General features: G+C 36.2%; 1 protein-coding gene across 6 annotated transcripts in view; it reads right to left on the bottom strand.

Annotated features, from left to right (window-relative positions):
* Window positions 1-1,499: 1,499 nt before the first annotated feature.
* SUCO (SUN domain containing ossification factor) overlaps window positions 1,500-19,607 on the bottom strand; it is an 83,805-nt gene continuing 65,697 nt past the window's right edge. For 4 of the 6 annotated variants that reach the window (XM_031435750.2, XM_064477992.1, XM_031435751.2 and 1 more), the window contains 4 exons: window positions 18,076-18,230; window positions 17,511-17,602; window positions 5,750-5,805; window positions 1,500-3,529 (listed from right to left, as the gene is read on the bottom strand). In XM_031435750.2, coding sequence (XP_031291610.1) covers window positions 3,086-3,529; window positions 5,750-5,805; window positions 17,511-17,602; window positions 18,076-18,230 — 747 coding nt within the window. In that variant the 3' untranslated portion in view covers window positions 1,500-3,085. Of the gene's footprint in view, window positions 3,530-5,749; window positions 5,806-10,089; window positions 10,160-17,140; window positions 17,232-17,510; window positions 17,603-18,075; window positions 18,231-19,607 lie in introns of all 6 variants that reach the window. The other 2 variants (XR_004131540.2, XR_010377546.1) reach the window with 2 other exon arrangements.

The raw sequence follows: 19,607 nt of genomic DNA, 5'->3' as shown, positions 1-19,607 counted from the left end.
AAAAGCTCTTAGTACCCGCTTTGGTAGCCCAGACACTAAAACTGGAATGAATCAGAGGAAGTAAATATGGCCCTTACATAAGGAAGACATGCAAAGTCATAGAACAATCAGGATATTTTAAAAGACATTAAATAGATAATAAAACCAAAGGAAACTCGATGGCCTCTTGGGGGGAAAAAGAAAAGAAAGTGTGCATGAGGACAACTGGAGAAAGATGGCCAGAGTGTGTATTAGCTATTAGGGAATTAACTTTCTCAGGTGAGATACTAGTATTATGGTCATGTAGGTGAACATCCTTATTTTTAGAAAACACAAATGCTTAAGTATTTAGGGGTTAAGAGCATGATGTCTTAACTTTCAAATGGTTTACCCAAGAAACATTTAATATGTGTGTATGTAGATACAAAAAAGAAAACTACAGAGATTAACCACTGAGTCTGGGTAAAGGTATATGAGTGTTTCCTATGGATTTGAAAATTTTCAAATTAAAAAGCTGGGGAAAAGCATGAGGTTTTTAAGTAGCTTTGTTCTATGAAAGGTAGAGTTTAAAAAAGCGTATTTCTGAGTAGACATGCTGCTTATCATACTGTGATCTTAAACTTGTTCAACTAGGTTAACAAATGTAAGTTTATGTCTATTTGGTATTCATGCCAACACGTTTATATGTTCAAATCGGGGACACATCAAAAACTGGTAAATCAGTAAGTGGCAAAGTGAGCACAGTTACTAGAGATAAGAGTTGAAAATGGCTGCTGCTGGGGAGCAAGAAATCCTTGATGGGGAAAGGTGATGGCAGGGGGTGTAGTGGCAGCGAACAGAGGACCGCTGTCTTCTGCATAAACAAGCCTTACTTTATAAAATTATTTCATTCCTCAAATTATATATACATCTATAATTTTTATATGATAAAAATATTTTCGATATTTTAAAAACTCCAATTTAAAGAACTGCTTTACTTTGTATCCTTGCTCTTACGGATTCCTGTTTCTTTTTCATATTGTTTTAATGCTTGACTTAATATTAGAAGAAATAAAATGAGGCTATTAAGGAACACTGAAAGCCTATCAGGTATAGACACAGCTTTGCTTCTCAACAGGTACAAAGCTACTAATGGCAAGAATTTCACCTTTTTCCCTCATGTAAGTATAATCTCAGAGGAAAAATAAACCCCAAATTGTAAAATGTTATGCCATATTTTAGATACAGAAAAAATTAAAAATTAGTAATCTTAAAGATGGCATCTAATAAAAGAAAAGCATATTTATGTGTAGTCTCCTAAAGACTCAACACTCTCATTTCAGTGTTTGAAGTGGTGAAATTATGACTGTACAGGGAACAAAATGCTTATGTGAAAGTTCAGTTTGTAGCTGGTTGAAATAGGATCAATTATTTAACGGGATGCTGCTGTATTTAATTTTAAAGTGGCAAAAACTGAATCTATGCTCAAGATAACAAGTCTGTAACTTCTCTTTCAAAGAATAGACCAGAATAGCCAGTAATTAATAAAGACGAGTGTTCGGATTTATTTGGAAATTCACAGTTTCTAATGGCACTACAGCTCCGTAGTTACATATTGAAAGTCTTCTTTCCACGACACCGGATGCCGCGCACACACGGCGTACTTCCCGCTCTGCCTCTGCTCTCACCTGGACCTCTTTTCAATGAGTTTCTATACAATCAGGCCCTCTTACTCTGAATGGCTAATTGTACAGACTGGAAAAAAAATTAAATCACCTAACACATACTGTTAACCTAAAGCAGCAACTTAAACAAACAAAAGAGGCTTTAAATAAGTCACATTACAAACAATACCCCCAGAAAGGTATTAGACAAATTTAAAAAGTTATTACTAAAAGTGCTCAATAAGTTATAACTTAAATCTTACAACACAGAACAGTCAAATCTCTCCCTTTCAAAAAGAAACTTTCCACTTTCACTCATTACCGTACAGACACATACTTAGAAATCACTGGATTCAAATAGAGTCGCTGCCAATTTGTAAAGGGGAAAAAAAAGGACAAAATGAGGACAAAGACACTGACATCACACATGTGTATCTCTGCACATTTGTAGCCAAAACAAAGCAAACATCAAGGAATAAGAACCCCTTCAGGCTCGCCCACTTAGACAAGGCTTGACAAACTCACGAGCTGGTGGTGTGCACAGGCAGTGCTTGTATCGTATGAGACCTGCACTCATCTGCCCAACCTTCAGATTCTCCATTTGTAGTAAGAGAAAACAAGGGTCAAAAGTTGGGAGGATAGTGCTTACTGTGAATGCTTAAAATGTAATGTAGCTGAAGACAACCTTTACAAGTGGCTGTGTTTAAAAGGTGAATTTATAAAAAAAAAAAATGATTTGCAAATACCAGTCATTTCCAAGAAAAGATCTTGTAGTTTTTTTCTTTGAGTTAGGAACTAAAGAGAGCTAGTGTGACTAAATTAAAGGAAAATAACATTCGCAGTATCACCATTTACCTAAACGAATAGTCTTAAAAATTCCAGCAAGTGTTGGTCTCAAGTGAGTTTGCTGAACAGAGGCCTAGTTGGCAAGTCTCCAGGATCTTCACACCGTCTGACCCACATTGCTGAACTCCAGGCGCAGATCACCGTAAAGCCTTGTAGTGTTTGCAGCTTCAAATAACTAACAAAGTTACAAAAGAAATCAAATGACAGAAAAAGTTCTCCCTCCTCTTCCAGTGGCATTATAAATAGACAAAAGGCACATAAATATGGGAAGGTGCAAGAAATAGGAACAAAGCTAAAGGAAGAGGTTTAGTCTTTCATTCCTATCCCACCCAAGGAACTGGGCTTCCAAGTTACTTTTGTCCCAGTAATTAATCTGTGAAAAAACATCTTTATAAAATGTCTACCATTGTCCTTGTAGGAAGTGATCAGCCTTGTGAAACTGCAGCTTATTGACCAAGATTCACATAATCCCACCTACTTTTTAAAAAAGCAGAAACCATAATTTCTGAATACTTTTCCCATTAATATTTTCTCCCTCCCCCAAACCCTTCAAATACCACAGACTGTTCTTCAAAGAAAAACAACAAAATTCTCGAGAAGGAAAAGTCCGATTAACCTCAGATCTGTCCTGAGACTGCCGTGACACCGAACGTCCCCACTGTCAGCTCCTTGTTTCCTTTGATTATGTCGTGCAGGCTCGGCAATGATCCTGACTTAGTCTGTATCAGGGTTTTTAGCAGTTTTCCTTGGTCTTGGACTTTAGATCGCCTTCGTTTCAAAGCCCTCTTTTCAGTTTTTGTCTTCTGGGACTGTCCGTTGCACAGACTTGTGCAAGCTGAAATGCCACAAAAATACGACTCCTCTGACTGGGATGAAGTTTCTGAGCTTCCTTCAGATGGAGGACCCTTGTACGAAGAGTGATAAACTTCTCCCATATTAGAAAAATCTCTCTGGTTCGTAAAAGGCTTTCTTCCTTTTATGTCTCCGTTGGCGATAGGGTGCAATGGATCTGCTGGCTTTATGGTCTCAACTTTTTCAGCTTTGTACTTGCAGCGTTTCTTCTATAACACAAGTGGAAGAAAGGGTAGGAATTAGACCTCTGATAGTTACCTAATCAAACATCTAGAGAGCTGAGCTCATGGAGGAGCACGCCACCTCCTGGTGGAAAGTAAGTACTAGGACAGCATAACATACTGCGATGTTCTGTACAGATGCCATCATTACCTTTCCATTTTGTAAATATTACTCAATTAAAACTCTTTACTTACCTGCCACTTCTGAATATGGATTTAGGAAGTGCTAAATAACTAACACCTAAAAGCCTATTATGAGCCAAATACTATTCTAGTTGCTTTCTTTTTTTTTTTTTTTCCTATGCATGGTAAGAAGCAAACATTTGGGCTCACTGAAATCATTCCTTTGACAAGCACCTAGTTATCCAGGGCCAGAGTCCCATCCTTTCTCATTCTGAGTCCCCTCAGGGTGCACCACTGTGAGTGGCTGCAGAGGCTGGGCTGCAGGCTCATCTTCCCTGTGGGGGGTGGTGGCAGCTGGCTGATGACTTGATGGCTTCCGCATTCTTTGTTTAGTGATTTGCAGGATTTTTCATTCACATTGCTCCCCCTTGGACCTAAATTCAATCAATATTTTGAGAGACAGTTCATGACCAATTTTGTCCCACGGTACTAGGAAGGCTCATTCCTAGATCAGGTGAAGATTCTGTTGACACGCCACTCAAAGTGTCAATTTTTGGATCAGGCCCTGTTGATAACTAAAAACTCTGGGTCACCTGTCGTACTATTATGATCCAGGAAATGTCTTCCCCTCATTGCTCATTCCCATACCTAGAATCACACTATTACAATTATTCTATGCAGGGTTATAGTGTGATCTATTTTTTTCAAGATGTTTAGCCATCTTGTCAGAGGCCTAGTTACACACTGGGAAATGTAAGCGACAACAGTCTTATAAAATAGAGTAAGTAATACAGTTAGTAACATTAACAAAGTCATACAAAGCATAACAATTTAGAAACAAAGAACAAATAAAACAATAATTAGTATTGATGCGGGAAACACCCACGTGGAGTGTGAGGAGGACCGTGTCCCAGGCCTCGGCTGAGCCCCTAGGATGTGCCCCGCCAAATGTGGGTCCTTGGCTTCACGCAGGGAAGAATTCAAGAGCGAGCCACAGCTGAGTAAAGGCAGATTTATTTAGAGACATACACACTGTATAGAGTGTAGGCTGTTTCAAAAGGCAAGAGAAAGGCTGCGGGGTGTGGGGGTTGGGTGCTCAGATTAGAGTAAAAGTAGGTACACACTCCATAGACAGAGTGCAGGCCGTCTCCAAAGAGGAGGGAGAGTGGCAGAGACAGGCCTATTCTAGTCGCTTTGAGGTGTATCTTACTAACCCTGCAAGGTATTTCATCCCTGTTACCAAATGAGAAAACCAGTGTTCACAGGTTCGTTCCCTGCCCCCATTACAATGTAGTAAGTGGCCAAGATGGAACTGAACCCCAGGCTCTTTGGCTCTAATGGCCAAGTTCTTTTGCCCAGAGACAATCAAAATGAATACAACTTACTTCGAGAGGCAGAATGGAAAAAGCACACACTGTGTAACCAAAAAAGCCTAAGTATATCCTGACTTTTGTCACCTATTTAATGGGTCATTTAGAGAAGACACAAGGGGAGGGTACAGCTCAGTGGCAGAGTGCCTGCTTAGCACGCACGAGGTCCTGGGTTCAATCCCCAGTACTTCCATTAAAAATAAATAAATAAACCTAACTACCACTCCCCATAAAGAAGTTAAAAAATTTAAAAAATAGAGAAGATACAAACTCTGAGTTTCAGTTTTCTCATTTAAAAAATGGGGATAGTATCTTCTTTAGTTGTATGAGGATTACAGGAACAGTGCACATCTGTACCTGACATGCACTGACAATAAATAACACCTGTCAGCCAGGGGTCAGCAAGCTTTTTCTGTAAAAAGACAGACAGTAAATATTTTAGGCTTTTCAGGTCACATACTCTCTCTTGCATATTCTTTTTCATCTTACAACACTTTAAAAATGGCTCCAGGCCCATACAAAACAGGCCACAGTATATATATACATGGCCTGTGGGTCATAGTTTGCTGACCCCTATCAATACTTATTTGTATCATGACTGAAAATAAATAGTAAGAGTTTAAGGACCACTTACAGGCTAAGTAAAATTTCCACCTGTTTCTTCATCTACTACCACAGAACACACCAATACACTTAAAAGGAAACAAAACATTACCTTTTTTTCTGGTGAGAACTTGAGGGGTTCTACGATATACAGCTCATTTGGGTCTACTACAAGTAAGAAAAAATAAGACACATGTAAGATGTAAAGCAGATTAAATACTATAAATAACACATTATCCCTTTATGATTATTTTCCTAACAGAGCCAATGAACTTATATTCATACCAGGTTAATCATATATTTATGCAGCTGAAATTAGTAAGCCAAAAGCAACAAGGTAGGAGAGGGTGTCATTCTTATCTGGGGCTTGACTGGTCATTTTCAAACAACCTGCGTAAGTTTTTAAACAGCTGGCTATCAGTCAACACAGAAAGGATGCTTCTCTGGGCTAGGTCACTCTCTTACCTGATGAGGAAAATAACATTACCAGGTAAGCTAATACCAAATCTACAGATCATCTGCATATTTTTCTACCGATGCTGCAAATATGGGTTAACTATGTGCAGAAAGCAGTTTGACTGTGTATTGAAACCAGTTAAAGGAACATACTGAAAAAACAGATTAAAGGAGTTTTATCTATTTATTACTATGATTTATTGTGATCAAAACTATGAACTCAACATCTTAAAACAGTTGGAATATGTAATAGAAATGATCAAGCAATAATGAACAAAACACTTCTGGCATGGTAAGTAAATTAGAAACAGAGTTTTAGGTTCCTAAGACTTCATTACTTTAAGCACATTCAAGACTGCTCTGTACCACCCCTACACTGACAAGATAAACGTACATATAAAAGAGGGGCTATGAGACTTTAGTCCTACTCAACCCACTAAAAGTAAATGACTTATGGTCTGATACAGGTAGAAGTTTAAGTAGCAAATTCACTATAAAACCTCATATATCAGAAATTTACTAATAACACGATTCAACCAATTATTTTTAACATTATGTCCTAGAAATTTGAGAAAGTCACCAAATATATAAAAATATCCAAATATTTCTTTAAATAGTCATTTTTATGAGACTACTAACCTCATTCAGATTGCTTTCTTAAAGAATCTGACATCTACTTCTAGGAATGGCTCTTAATGTTTTTCAGATCAACCTCTCCATTGACAGCAACTAAATTTGACAATTTTTTTTTAAAATCACTAACAGCCCTGAAAGGCTGTCAAGACTAAGTAAGTAATCCCAGGCCAACACTGAAAGAAAAGTAGGAATTCCAGACAGTCAAGGGGAACACAAAAATCCTGAGAGCATTTGCCAATGCAAGAATATCTGAACTTTAGTTCTGATGGCGTTAAGGGACTGGATCAGCAACCAACCTCAGGGCCTGCTCAAAGTAGCTGCCTAGTAAGATGCCCTCCTTCACCCCACAGGAAGCTGGGGCTCCAAAGCTACATCCTCAGAGAAAGAATGAACAGGGACTTACAGCCTGAATTCCCATCGCCTGCCAGGCCAACAAGCCTCAATGAGCCATTAAAGTATTCCTGACTAACGCAAACACATCCTCTCTGGAGTAAGGACCCACGTTCTACCCCTCAGATTATCTCTACAAACAATTCTTCTAGGAGAAGGACTAGGAAACTGATAACTAAGTACACAAGTACATAAAGCACCTTGAGCACGAGACTGCAAAGACAATTACTGACAGATTTTACAAAGATTTAACATATCAGAATTATCACAGACGAGAAACAGTGTTATACTTACTCTGTTTAAATAAAAAACAAGCTTGAAAATTTCTATAGGAAACATAAAACAAGAATAAAGGACCTAGATGTTTAAAAAAAAACACTAAAAGAACTCCTAGAAATGAAAACTGTAATAACAAACGAAAATCCCAAAGGATGAACGTAATAGCAGACTATATAGGCAGAACGTGTGGCTTGAAATACAGGTCAAAAGAAATTATCCAGAATATTGCACAGAAAGGCAAGAAGTTTCAGAGACAAAAGGGACATAGGAAAAGTACTAAGACTTAAATGGAGATTCTAAAAGAGAATGAGGCAGAAGTAGTGAGTGCTCTTGGGAGAAAAATAATGGCTAAGAATTTTCCAGTATTGACAAAAAATACTAAATTAAAGATTCAAAGATCCCAACAAATTTAAATAGGAATAAAGAAGAAAAAAAGAATTTTTCAGTATGAATGAAAGTAACAACAAATGGAAGGTCTTAAAAAGAACTGAAGAATGAAGAAATTGGTACATATGTAGGCACATTTAAATGAACATTAATAAAAAAAATACATTGTTGAATTAAAACTAAGCAGGAAAAAATACAAAAGAACAGTAACATGTAAGTCAAAATTTTCTCCACTTTTCCTGGTTACCTTAGAAACTACAAGTACTTATCAAAATCTAAAGTTAATCAGTACTTTTACCTCTTAAACAGTACAAAGATTTTTTTGTCTCCAATTTGATTTAAAGGAAAAAAGGAAATGACTATAATTCAATAAAAAATGTTTAAAAAAGGAAAAAAGGAAAAGAATTGTCTATTTTCAAAAGATGTGCCTGTATTCACAGAAAAGCCAAAATAACCTACAAATGAACTATCTTGAGTAAAACAACATTGCTGTATATAAAATCAATACAAAAATCTAGGGACTTCCAGTTCCCAGTCCGGCATGTAAGAAGCTTAGAAGTTGCCCCTCTGTCCTAATAACAAGTAAAAAGATCAACACACTGAAAAAACAGCTCTTCTTAGATCCACCAGAGAAGCGAGGTCACAAGGCAAACTGCTGTCCCCAAACCTGGAGACACACAGGGAAATACAGAGAATTACAACTTATCTGAGCAGAAACCTCTGTGAGAACCAGTACCTGGTTAGGAGAACTTGAATTATAATTGGCAAATTGCTGGACATTCAATGTAGACAAGTCTGTAAGTTAAAAACTCCAAGGGAGACCCAACAGCGGAGGAAGGGGGGCATACTTTTATGAGTTTTACCTCCAAAAGCTCTACCAGTTTCTTATCATTTTGAAACACGCCAGAGCATTCTGATCTTAACATGGCTGCCTTTAGGAGAAACTCTTTTCCCAGAGCCTAACTCGCACTGCGGAAAGGGGAAACCTGAGAAGCATTGGTGAAGTTCACAGTACAGGCACAAAGGCTCACCAAGAGACGGAGACCTAATCACAGGACTACCGAATGCTTCCTCTGCCCCCATACCTCACCACTACATTACTGAAGGTCTATCTACTGCAGTTCCTTTTACCAAGTACAGACCTCCTTAACTTATAATGAGGTTACATTCCAATAAATGTATGGTTAAGTTGAAAATCTCGTTAAGTCGAAAATGCGTTTAATACATCTAACCTACCAAACATCATGGCTTAGCCTAGCCTGCCTTAAGCGTGCTCAGAAAACTTACAGTAGTCATAGTTGGGCAAAACCATTTAACACAAAGCCTATTTTACAACAGAGTGCTGAATATCTCATATAATTCATTAACTGCTGTACCGAAAGTGAAAAAATAGGGTGACTGTATGGAGACAGAATGGCTGGAAGTGAATTAGCTGTTTACCCTTGGGATCGTGTAGCTGAGTGGGACTGGCAGCTTCCTGCTCCTGCCCAGCATCATGAGAGAGTGCTGTAATGCGCATCGCTAGCCTGGGAAATGTCAAAATTTAAAATTAAAAGTATGATTTTTACTAAAACCATTGTTAAGGTGAACCACCATAAGTTGGGTACTGCCTGTACATTATATTCCCCTTTCAACAAAAAGTTACAAGCCATTAAAAAAGAGCAAAAAACACAGTCTGAAAAGACAAAAGAAGCATTAGAAGCAGAGTTAGATATGGCAGGGAATGTTGGAATTATTAGGCCAGGAATTTTTAAAATCCATGATTAATACACTAGGGGCTTAAATAGAAAAAAGTAGACAACATGCAAGGACAGATGGATAATGTAAGCAGAGAAATTTAAAAAAAAATTAAAGAAATGCCAGAGACCAAATACAGTAACAGAAATGAAGAATGCTTTTGATGGGTTCATTAGTAGACTGGACATAGCTGAGCAAAGAATCACTGAGCTTGCAGATATGACAGTACGAACTTCCAAAACAAAAAAGCAAAGAGAAGACCAAAAAAAAAAAAAAAAAAAAGAATAGCAGAATATCCAAAAACTGCAGGACAACTACAAACAGTGTAACGTATGAGTTATGAGAATACCAGAAGGGTAAGAATAAAGGAAAAAAGAGAAGCAATATTTTAAGTAATAATGACAGAGAATTTTCCCAAATTATGTCAGACACCAAACCACAGATCCAGGAAACTCTGAAAACACCAAGCAGGACAAATGCCAAAAATACTACATCCAGGCATATCATATACACACTTCAAAAAAATCAAAGATACAAGCAAAAATTGATGAATTATTGCTAACAGACCTGCCTTACAAGAAATATTAAAAGTAGTTCTTCAGGAGTGAGGAAAATAATATCGGTCAGAAACTCAGATCTAAATAAAGAAAAGAAGAGCATCAGAGAAGGAATAAATAAAGGTAAAATACAAACTTTTACTTTTCTTATTTTTAATCCATCTAACATAACAATTTGTTCAAAACAATAAAAGCAACAAGTATCTGAGTATACTGTGTGTGTGTGTGTGTGTGTGTACATATATATGCTTATGTAGAAGTAAATAGAATGACAACAATGATATAAGGGAAGAAAGGGAGGAATTAGGGATATTTTGTTATCGTAAAATACTTGCACCACCTGTAAAGCAGTATAATGTTATTTGAAAGAAGACTTGCATTTGTTGTAAAATGTATATTGCAAACCCTAGGACAACCACTAGAAAAACATTTTTTTAAAGTGTAACATGTTATGAAAGGAGGAAAATGAAATCATATAATATGCTCAGTTAAAACCACAAAAGGCAGAAAAAGTATGGAAAACAATAACACGAACAAAGAACAAGGATAGCAAATAGAAAACAGCAACAAATATGGTAAATAGTAATCCAGCTATATCAATAATCATTTTAAACATCAATGATCTAAATATACCAATTTAAAAGATTGTAAGAGGGATGAAAAAATAAGAATTATATGTTGCTTACAAGAAACTCATTTTAAATATAAAGATACACACAGGTTAACAGTATACAAATGAAGAAAAATATGCCTTGCTAACACAAATCAAAAGAAAGCAGGAGGAGTATACTAATCTCAGACAAAGCAGACGTCAGAGCAAGGAATTTTATCAAGGATAAAGAGGGGCGTTTCATAATGATAAAGTGGTCAATACTCCAAGAAGACATAATAATCCTTAATGTGTATTCATCTCATAACAGAGTGTCACATGACACAAAAACTGGTAGAACTGTAAGAAGAAACAGATCAATCTACTATTTTAGCTGGAGAAATACTCTTCCATCAGAAGTGGTTACATCAGCGAGCAGTCAATAAGCACACAGATCACCTCAACAGCACCAAAAATCCATTCCAGTTCTACATACCAGGAATAAACACACACATTTGTCATTTTCAATAGCATCAAAAAATATTCCAGAAATAAAAATCCCAAAAGTTTGACCATTTTGGAGTAAACAGAGATGCTATGTTCTTCCTAAACTGATAGTCAATGTAATCTCAATCAAAAGCCCAATAATCTTTTTGATGGAACACTTAATAAATGATTCTAAATTTATATGGAAACAAAGAGCCAGTAATGGCCAATAAAACTGAAACAACTGAATTTCAAACAAAATTTTATATTGGAAACCCTACCTAACACCATACATAAAAAAATCAATTCCAGGGAGACTAAAGACCTAAAAATAAAAGCCAAAGCAAACATTTGAAAGAAAAATTTTAAAATATCATCCACAAACTTGGAGTAAAAAAATTCTGTTTAAACAAAAGAGAACTAACTATATGGGAAAAAAAATTCATAAAATTGATTACATTAGAATTAGAGCTGCTTCTCTTACTTAAAGACTCCATGTAAAAAAAAGTAAACAATATTAAGTCTCACAGTGAAATAAGATACCTGTAACATATTTAACCAATCAACAATCAGGATCCAAATCTTAAAAAAAAAAGCTATAAACCACTAAGAAAGAGATAACTCAATAGAAGAATAGGCAAAACATTTTAAAGCCCAGGAAAGTCAAATGACTAAAAGGCATAGCATGCTCAGCTTCATTAGTAATCAGGTAAATGCAAGTTACAACTGCAATGAGGTTAAGAAACACTTTAAAACTTGACAATTCTAAATGTTTGTTGGCAAGACTGTAGAATAATGGAACTTCTCATGGTGCTGGTGGAAGGATAAACTGTTAAGACCACTTTGGAAAAGTTTGCCATTATCTTGTAACTTGTACATGAACATACCCTCCAACCCAGCATTTACATCTAGGTAATATTCCTAGAGAAATTCACACAACTATGTGCTGGTATACAAACAAAGGGAATGTTTACGGCAGCATTATTTCTAATACCCCAAACTGTAAGCAACACAGTAGAAAGAATAACTACATTGTGATTTAGTTGGTTACTGAAACATTATACAATACTGAGATGGAATATAATCATGTATATGAATCTTACAAATAGAATGTTGAAGGAAAGAAGACAGAAAGAGTATGGTATGATTTCATTTATCAAAAGCTCAAAACCAGGCAAAAATCAAATTATACTGTTGAGGAATCCAAACTCTGATGGTAAAATCATTAAGAAAATCAAGAATCAAGAGTCTGATTATTTCAGCAGTCAAGATAGTTACCTCTATCGGGAGCAATACCAAAAGTGCTGGCCTTATTCTATTTCTTGATCTGGATGTCAGTTACACAGGTGTTCACCTTATAATTACTTGACACATTGTACATTTCAGTTTTACATACTTTTTTGTATTTCATTTATATTTCACGATAAAAATGTGTTACAGAAATCAGAACAATTTTGGTCTACCTGGCCAGTAAACACAAATCAAAGCATAAACTTGAGGAGAGAGAGGAAGGACACTAAGAGAATTATACTTACAACAAATTAAATAATTTATGTTACAACATGGATCATCTAAGTCCAGTTACTGCATAACCTCAAATGCTTAAAAGGCAAGAGATTATGTAATTTTCTAATTCTGTACTAATGCATATCAACTTCATACAAAATACTAAGCTTTATAATAAAATAAGACAAGGGACATTACAAACAATGCCACAGAAATACAAGACTACTATGAACAACTGTACTCCAACAAATTAGAAACTTAGAAGTGGATAAAATCCTAGAAACACACTTACCAAGACTAAATCATAAAGAAACAGAAAATATGAACAGACCAATAACAACTAAGAAAATTCAATCAGTAATCAAAAACCTCCCAACAAAGAAAAGCCTAGGACCAGATGGCTCCACCAGAGATTTCTGCCAACCATTTAAACAAGAATTAACAGCAATCCTCCTGAAACTCTTCAGAAAATCTGCAGAGGAGGTTAACACTTCCATGCTTAGTCTATAAAGCCAGCATTACCCTGATGCCAAAGCCAAAGGCACTACGAGAAAAGACTACTACAGACCAATATCCCTGATGAATCCCGGTACAAAAATCCTCAGTGCGGTATTAACAAACCAAATCAGAGAGCACGTTAAGAGGATTACACACCCAAAATGAGCAAGATTTATTCCTAGAATACAAGGGTGTTTCAACACGTGAAAATCAATGTAGTCTGTCACAGATTAACAGAATGGAGGACAAAAACCAAATGATCATCTCAACTGATGCAGAAAAAGCGTATGACAAAATTTAACACCCTTTCATGACAAAGAAATATTCAGTAAATTAGGAAAGAAGGAAACTGCCTCTACATAGTAAAGACCATTTATGAAAAGCCTACAGCTTAACATAGTATTCAATGGTGAAAAGACTGAAAGCTTTTCCTCTAAGATCAGGAAGAAATCAAGGATATGTGCTCTCATCACTTCTGTTCAATAAACTGTTGGAAGTCCTAGCCGGCCCAATTGGTCAAGAAAAGAAAATAAAAGGCATCTAAGTTGGAAAAAAAAGAGGTAAAATTATCTCTGTTCAGAGATGATATAACATAATCTTTTATATAGAAAACCTTAAAATCTTACAAAAAAAAAAACTGTTAGAACTAAATGAATTCAGCAAAATTGCAGGATACAAAATCAATATAAACATGAGCTGTGCTCCTACACAGTAACAATGAACAAACCCAAATAGGAAATTAAGAAAACAATTCTATTTATCAAACCTATAGTATCAAAAAGAATAAAATACTTAGGAATAAGCCTCACTAAGGAAGTGAAAGACTTGTACACTGAAAACTACAAACACTAATGAGAGAAACTGAAGAAGACACAAACAAATGGAATGACAACTCATGTTCATGACTGGAAGACATAATATTAAGATGTCCACACTACAAAGCAATCTACAGATTCAACATAATCCCTACCAAAATCCCAAAAGCATTTTTTAATAAAACAGAAAAATACATTCTAAAATTTATAGCAAATCCCAACTGACCTTAAATAAGCAAAACAATTACAAAAAAGAACGAAGTTAGAGGACTCACACTTTCTGATTTCAAAACACATTCCAAATGTAATCAAAACAGTGTGGTAGTACTGGTATAAAAACACATAGAAAAATGGAATAGAAAAAAAGAGCCCAGAAATAAACCCTCAAACATATAGTCAAATATCTTCAACAAGGGTGTCAAGACCACTCAGTTGGGAATGACAGTCTCTTCAACAAATGGTGCTGGGAAAACTGGATATCCACATGCCAAAAAAAAGAAAAAAAAAAGAAGAGTTGAACCATTAACTTATACCATATTAAAAAATTAACTCAAAATGGATTAAAAATCTAAATATAAAACCTAAAACTATAAAATTCTTAGAAGAAAACATAGGGAAAAACTTCATGACACTGGCTATGGCAATGATTTCTTGGATACAACACTTAAAGTACAAGTAACAAAAGCAAAAGCAGACAAATGGGACTATATCAAACTTAAAAAAAACTTCTGTCCATCAAAGCACAAAATCAGAGTGAAAATGCAACCTACATAATGGGAGAATATATCTGCAAGTCATATATCTGAAAAGGGATTAATATCTAGAATATATAAAGAACTCTTATAACTAAACATCAAAAAAAAAACCCTCAAAAAAGGAGCAAAAGACTTGAATAAACATTTCTTCAAAAACGATTTACAAATGGCCAACAAGCACATGAAATGATGCTCAACACCACTAATCATCAGAGCAATGCAAATCAAAAGCACAATGAGATATCACCTCACACCTATTAGGAAGGCTACTATCAAAAAAAAAAGAAAACAAGTATTGTGAGGACATGGAGAAAATTGTGCAGTTGATGGAACCGTAAAATGGTGTAACCACTATGAAAAACAGTATAAAGGTTCCTCAAAAAATAGAACTATCATATGATCCAGCAATCCCACTTGGGTATATAGCTGACCTTTGAACAACATGGGTCTGAACCATGAATCCACTTATATACAGATTTTTTGCAACAGTAAATACTAAGTACTATACAATCGTGGCTGGTTGAATCTACAGATGGAGAACCTCAGATACAGAGTAACCATGAACATGGAAGGCTGACTATAAATTGTATGTGAACTTCCAACTGCACAGAGGGTCAGTGTCCCTAACTCCCGCATTGTTCAAGGGTCAACGGTATGTCCAGAAGAACTGAAAGCAAGGTCTTAAAGAGGTATTTGCACACTCATGTTCAGAGCAGCACTATTTCACAACAGCCAAGAGGTAGAAGCAACCTAAACACCTATCAATAGATGAATAAACAAAACATGGTATGTATCTGTATAATGGAATATTGTTCAGTCTTAAGAAAGAAGAAAACCGTTACGTGCTACTACACGGATGAACCTTGAGGGCATTACACTAAGTGAAATAAGCCAGTCAGGGAAAGACAAATAATACATGATTCCACTTAAAATTAAGTATCTAAAGTAGTCAAATTCATAGAAACAGAAAATGCAATTACGGTTACCAGGGGCTGAGAGGAGGGAAAAAAGGGACTTGTGTCATGGATACAGTTTCAGATTTACGAAATGAAAAAGTTTTGGAGATGTTTCATATCAATCTGAATATACTTAACATTAATGAACAATAAACAAAAACAGTTTCCTGCCTACTGTCCTTAACTGTTTTAACTGCAAAGATGAACCAAGACATAGTTGGTTAAAGTAGAAGTAATTCTACTATCAGGTAGAAAAGGCTATTCTAACTGGCCTTGAAGAGTTACATAAAGAAAAGAGAAACAGTAAAACAGTCATGATTTCAACTAATTTGAAATGAAACAAGAAATGCTGAGAAGGAAAATCATCTCCAACATATTCCCTAATCACATGAATACAGCTCAAATAAGTAATGCATGTACACCCACCAGAAAAGCTAAGAGGCCAACAATACTAAATGTTAACAGGAATGTAGAACCCTCAAACATAGCTGACGGGAGGGCAGATTCATACAACACTCTGGAAAACTGTGGCAGTATTTAATAAAGCGGAATATACACAATCTTACGATCCGGCAATCTCATTTCGAGGGATATACTCAACAGATGTGCATACATGTGCTCACCAAAAGATATGTAATAGTTTCAAACTGAAAATAATCCAAATGTAAATGATTAATGTGTGGTATATTTGTATAATGTAATACTATACAGGAATGAGAGTAAACAAACCGTAACTATACTCAAAGACATGGTGGACCTCACAATCAATGTCAAATATGTAGTGGCTACCCTGGGAGGGGATGGGTAGTGACTAAAAGAGCACAAAGAAGTTTCTGGGGTGCTGGATAATGTTCTGTTTCTTACTCTGGGTGTTGGTTCAGTTTGTTCAGTTTGTGAAAAATCCATCAAGCTTTACATATGATAATTACATTTTCCTGTACAAATTATACTTTAAAAATTCACTTATAAAAAGACAGATTAGCCAAAAGAAGAAAAAGAGAAAGAAAAAAGCAGAAAGGAGGAAGAGATTTACTAGTCCTTAGTAAACACATATGTAATGGGTAAGTCTGTAAAGCTCTGTCATAACAGTAAACCAGCGAAGCTCAAGAATGATTACTTGAATAATTTAATCAACTGGAACACGTTGCTCAGTTACTAAATCCTAAAGAAAGAGACAGACTCCAGTGATTATTAAGAAAGCACTCCTAATTGAGATATGTAATTAATTTGGTTATTTTAATATTGCTAGAAGATAAGTCTCTTAATAAGCACTAAATATAGCACTAGTTATAAAAGGTACGGATACAGGAAAGCAGCCATTCATTTCAGTTTAAGTATTCATTAAGTATTAGACAATGGAAGCCTATTACAGACCTGGGCTATAAAAAAGAGAAAGATCAGATTTTTTTTCAGCAAGTGCCTCACAGTCCTAAACTAGAGACAAAAGGGGTCCTACCTGAACAGGAAGAGGAGGCAGATAAGCACAGGATACTATGGGAGCACATTCAGGTTTTCCATATCTGCTGAACTTTCTCAAACATCCCTTTCTAAAAAGAAATACTTCTAAACAGGAGCATGTGCAAACGAGGCTACCAATGGCTAATTAAACTGAGCCCCCCACCCCACCCACTGGGCTTTTAGAAACAAAGACAGATTTAAACTGTGAAAATGGTAAGGTGGCTTTGACACAGCACAAACACAAAGGTTACTTGCACCCATTATTCTGTTGCAGATGGTCTCGAACACAATATTGACATTATACTTAGGGCTAGAAGGAAGCTAGGTTCACATTTATATTTACGTATTACATATCCACAAAAATCTACCTTCTTTGCCAGTTAACTGTAGAGACTTGGATCTGATGAGTGGGAATGAAGTTCTCCTTTTCAAGTTCATATCATCATAGGAAGAGAAACACCTAACACATGAAGAAAAATCAACATAGGGCACAGTGAGTGAACTACATATAATTTACTCCATAGCTGGGGCTGGATGGAAGCTAGAGAATTGTATATGCACACAGGACTCATCTCTAAGGTAACCCTCCAGTTACTGATAATCTATGTAAAAGAAAATTTAAAGATCATTTTCTAAAAGGTGCTGTATTAAAATACCTATTCCCCTCCTTCCCTCTTTGAATTCCACATTCAAGCATCTTTTACAACCAAAACATTTCAAGAGTTTTTATGCACTTATTACTAGTGTTTTCTCTGTTAGAGTCTACAGAACCTTCCAGGCATAGGACCATCTCACTAGTTCCAATGATATTTTTAATTAACATTTTGGTTTCAAGATAATCACATGGGGAAATAAATTATCTCAGTATCCCTTTATTTATTCAAATTTCTCAAAAATATAAAAGGATAGTTGTGAAATATAATGCTGACTTACCTTTTAGGGCTTGGATACTGATTACTTTTAGGAAGTTTTGAAATATAATCTCCATCAAATTGAGAAGTGTTTCGACAACGCTGCATACAAAGCATCAGTCCCAAGACAACACAGAGAACCAAAGATATAACAAGATAGCTTTGTCGATCTGAAACCTGAGATGAGAAGAAAGTTTAACAATAATTTTAAAATAATATTAGAAAAACTACAGTGGGTTTAGTTACCTCAAGTTCAAAGGACAAATCATTTTGAACATTTTCTCGTGTTTCAAAACCATAAATGCAGAGCATGCTCTTGGAAAATGTACTACTAAGGCAATATTTTACATTTTCTTTTTTTCCCCCAATCCCTTAAAAAATTTCAAACCTATGGAAAAGTTTAAAAAATAGTACAATGAACATATGTATGCCTTTCACCTATGCTCACATTTTGCCACATATGCTTTGTTTTTCTACTTGTACAGCCTCAGGGAGAAAAAAAACCGTGCTCTTACCTAGTCCTTCCCATCTCACAAAACTAAACCACCAATCGCCCAGTGATTTAAGCCTGGGAATCACTCTCAATTCCTCATCCCCATAACTAATCTTTCAGGAACATGTGCCTTCTATCTTTATACCCTGAACTCAACAACTCTACACTGTTCTCCACTTCTGAAGTCCTAGTCCAAGCCAACCTCACTTCACCCAGTCTACTCCGCTGTCTCCTAATTAAACGGCTTCCTCCCCACTTCTGCTCCTGCTGGTCCCTAAAAGGTGATTCTCCACAGAGCAGCAAATAGGGAGCTTCTCAGTGTCATCTATGAGATGATCCATGTTATTTCTTTAATACTTCCCAATGACTTGCAGGAATAAAATAAAATTCAAACTCTCAACTGCCTACAAAGGTCTACATGACCAGGCCCCTGCCAAATTCCTCAATTTACTTCTTACCTTCACTTCTCTCATTCACTCTGCTTCTGCCACACCAGCTTTTGTTCTGGTCCCAAACACATGCCACTATTTCTAACTGCGCGTGCTTTGCCCTAGATCTGCCACTAATCGGCTTGTTCTGACCCCAGGCTCTGTGTGGCTGCTGACTCCTCTTGAGCAGTCAGTTCTAATGCCACCTCCTCAGGTAAGCCTTCCAACATCACCGTAGCTAAGGCAGCTGCACTTAAAGCACCACCATGGTACACGTGCCCGTTTCACTCTCCACCTCACCATCCTTCACACATATTTACTGTATGTACTCCCTCTCTCCCCCAGGTAAGAGAGCCCTGTGAGGCCAGGGACTATTCACTGCCATATGCCTCAACCCAGGACCGGACAGCTCATGTCTCACACACATGGATGGCTCAATAAATACTTGTTAAATCAATGAAATTTTTGCTTTAACTAACTTAACAAGCCTTTCTGAACTGAAAACTTAAGTATGTATAGCAACTATCAATGGTTTGCAGAAGGCTGACTAGAACTGCTTTATAACTGTATTTTATGGAAGACCTAAACTATGAAAGCCATGTCTTCCAAAAAATTATGATAATGAATATATTT

This window comes from Camelus dromedarius, chromosome 23 (assembly GCF_036321535.1).
Source record: "Camelus dromedarius isolate mCamDro1 chromosome 23, mCamDro1.pat, whole genome shotgun sequence".
NCBI lineage: Eukaryota > Metazoa > Chordata > Mammalia > Artiodactyla > Camelidae > Camelus > Camelus dromedarius.
Note: the sequence above shows the minus strand (reverse complement) of the source record. Positions and strands in the feature narration are given on the sequence as shown.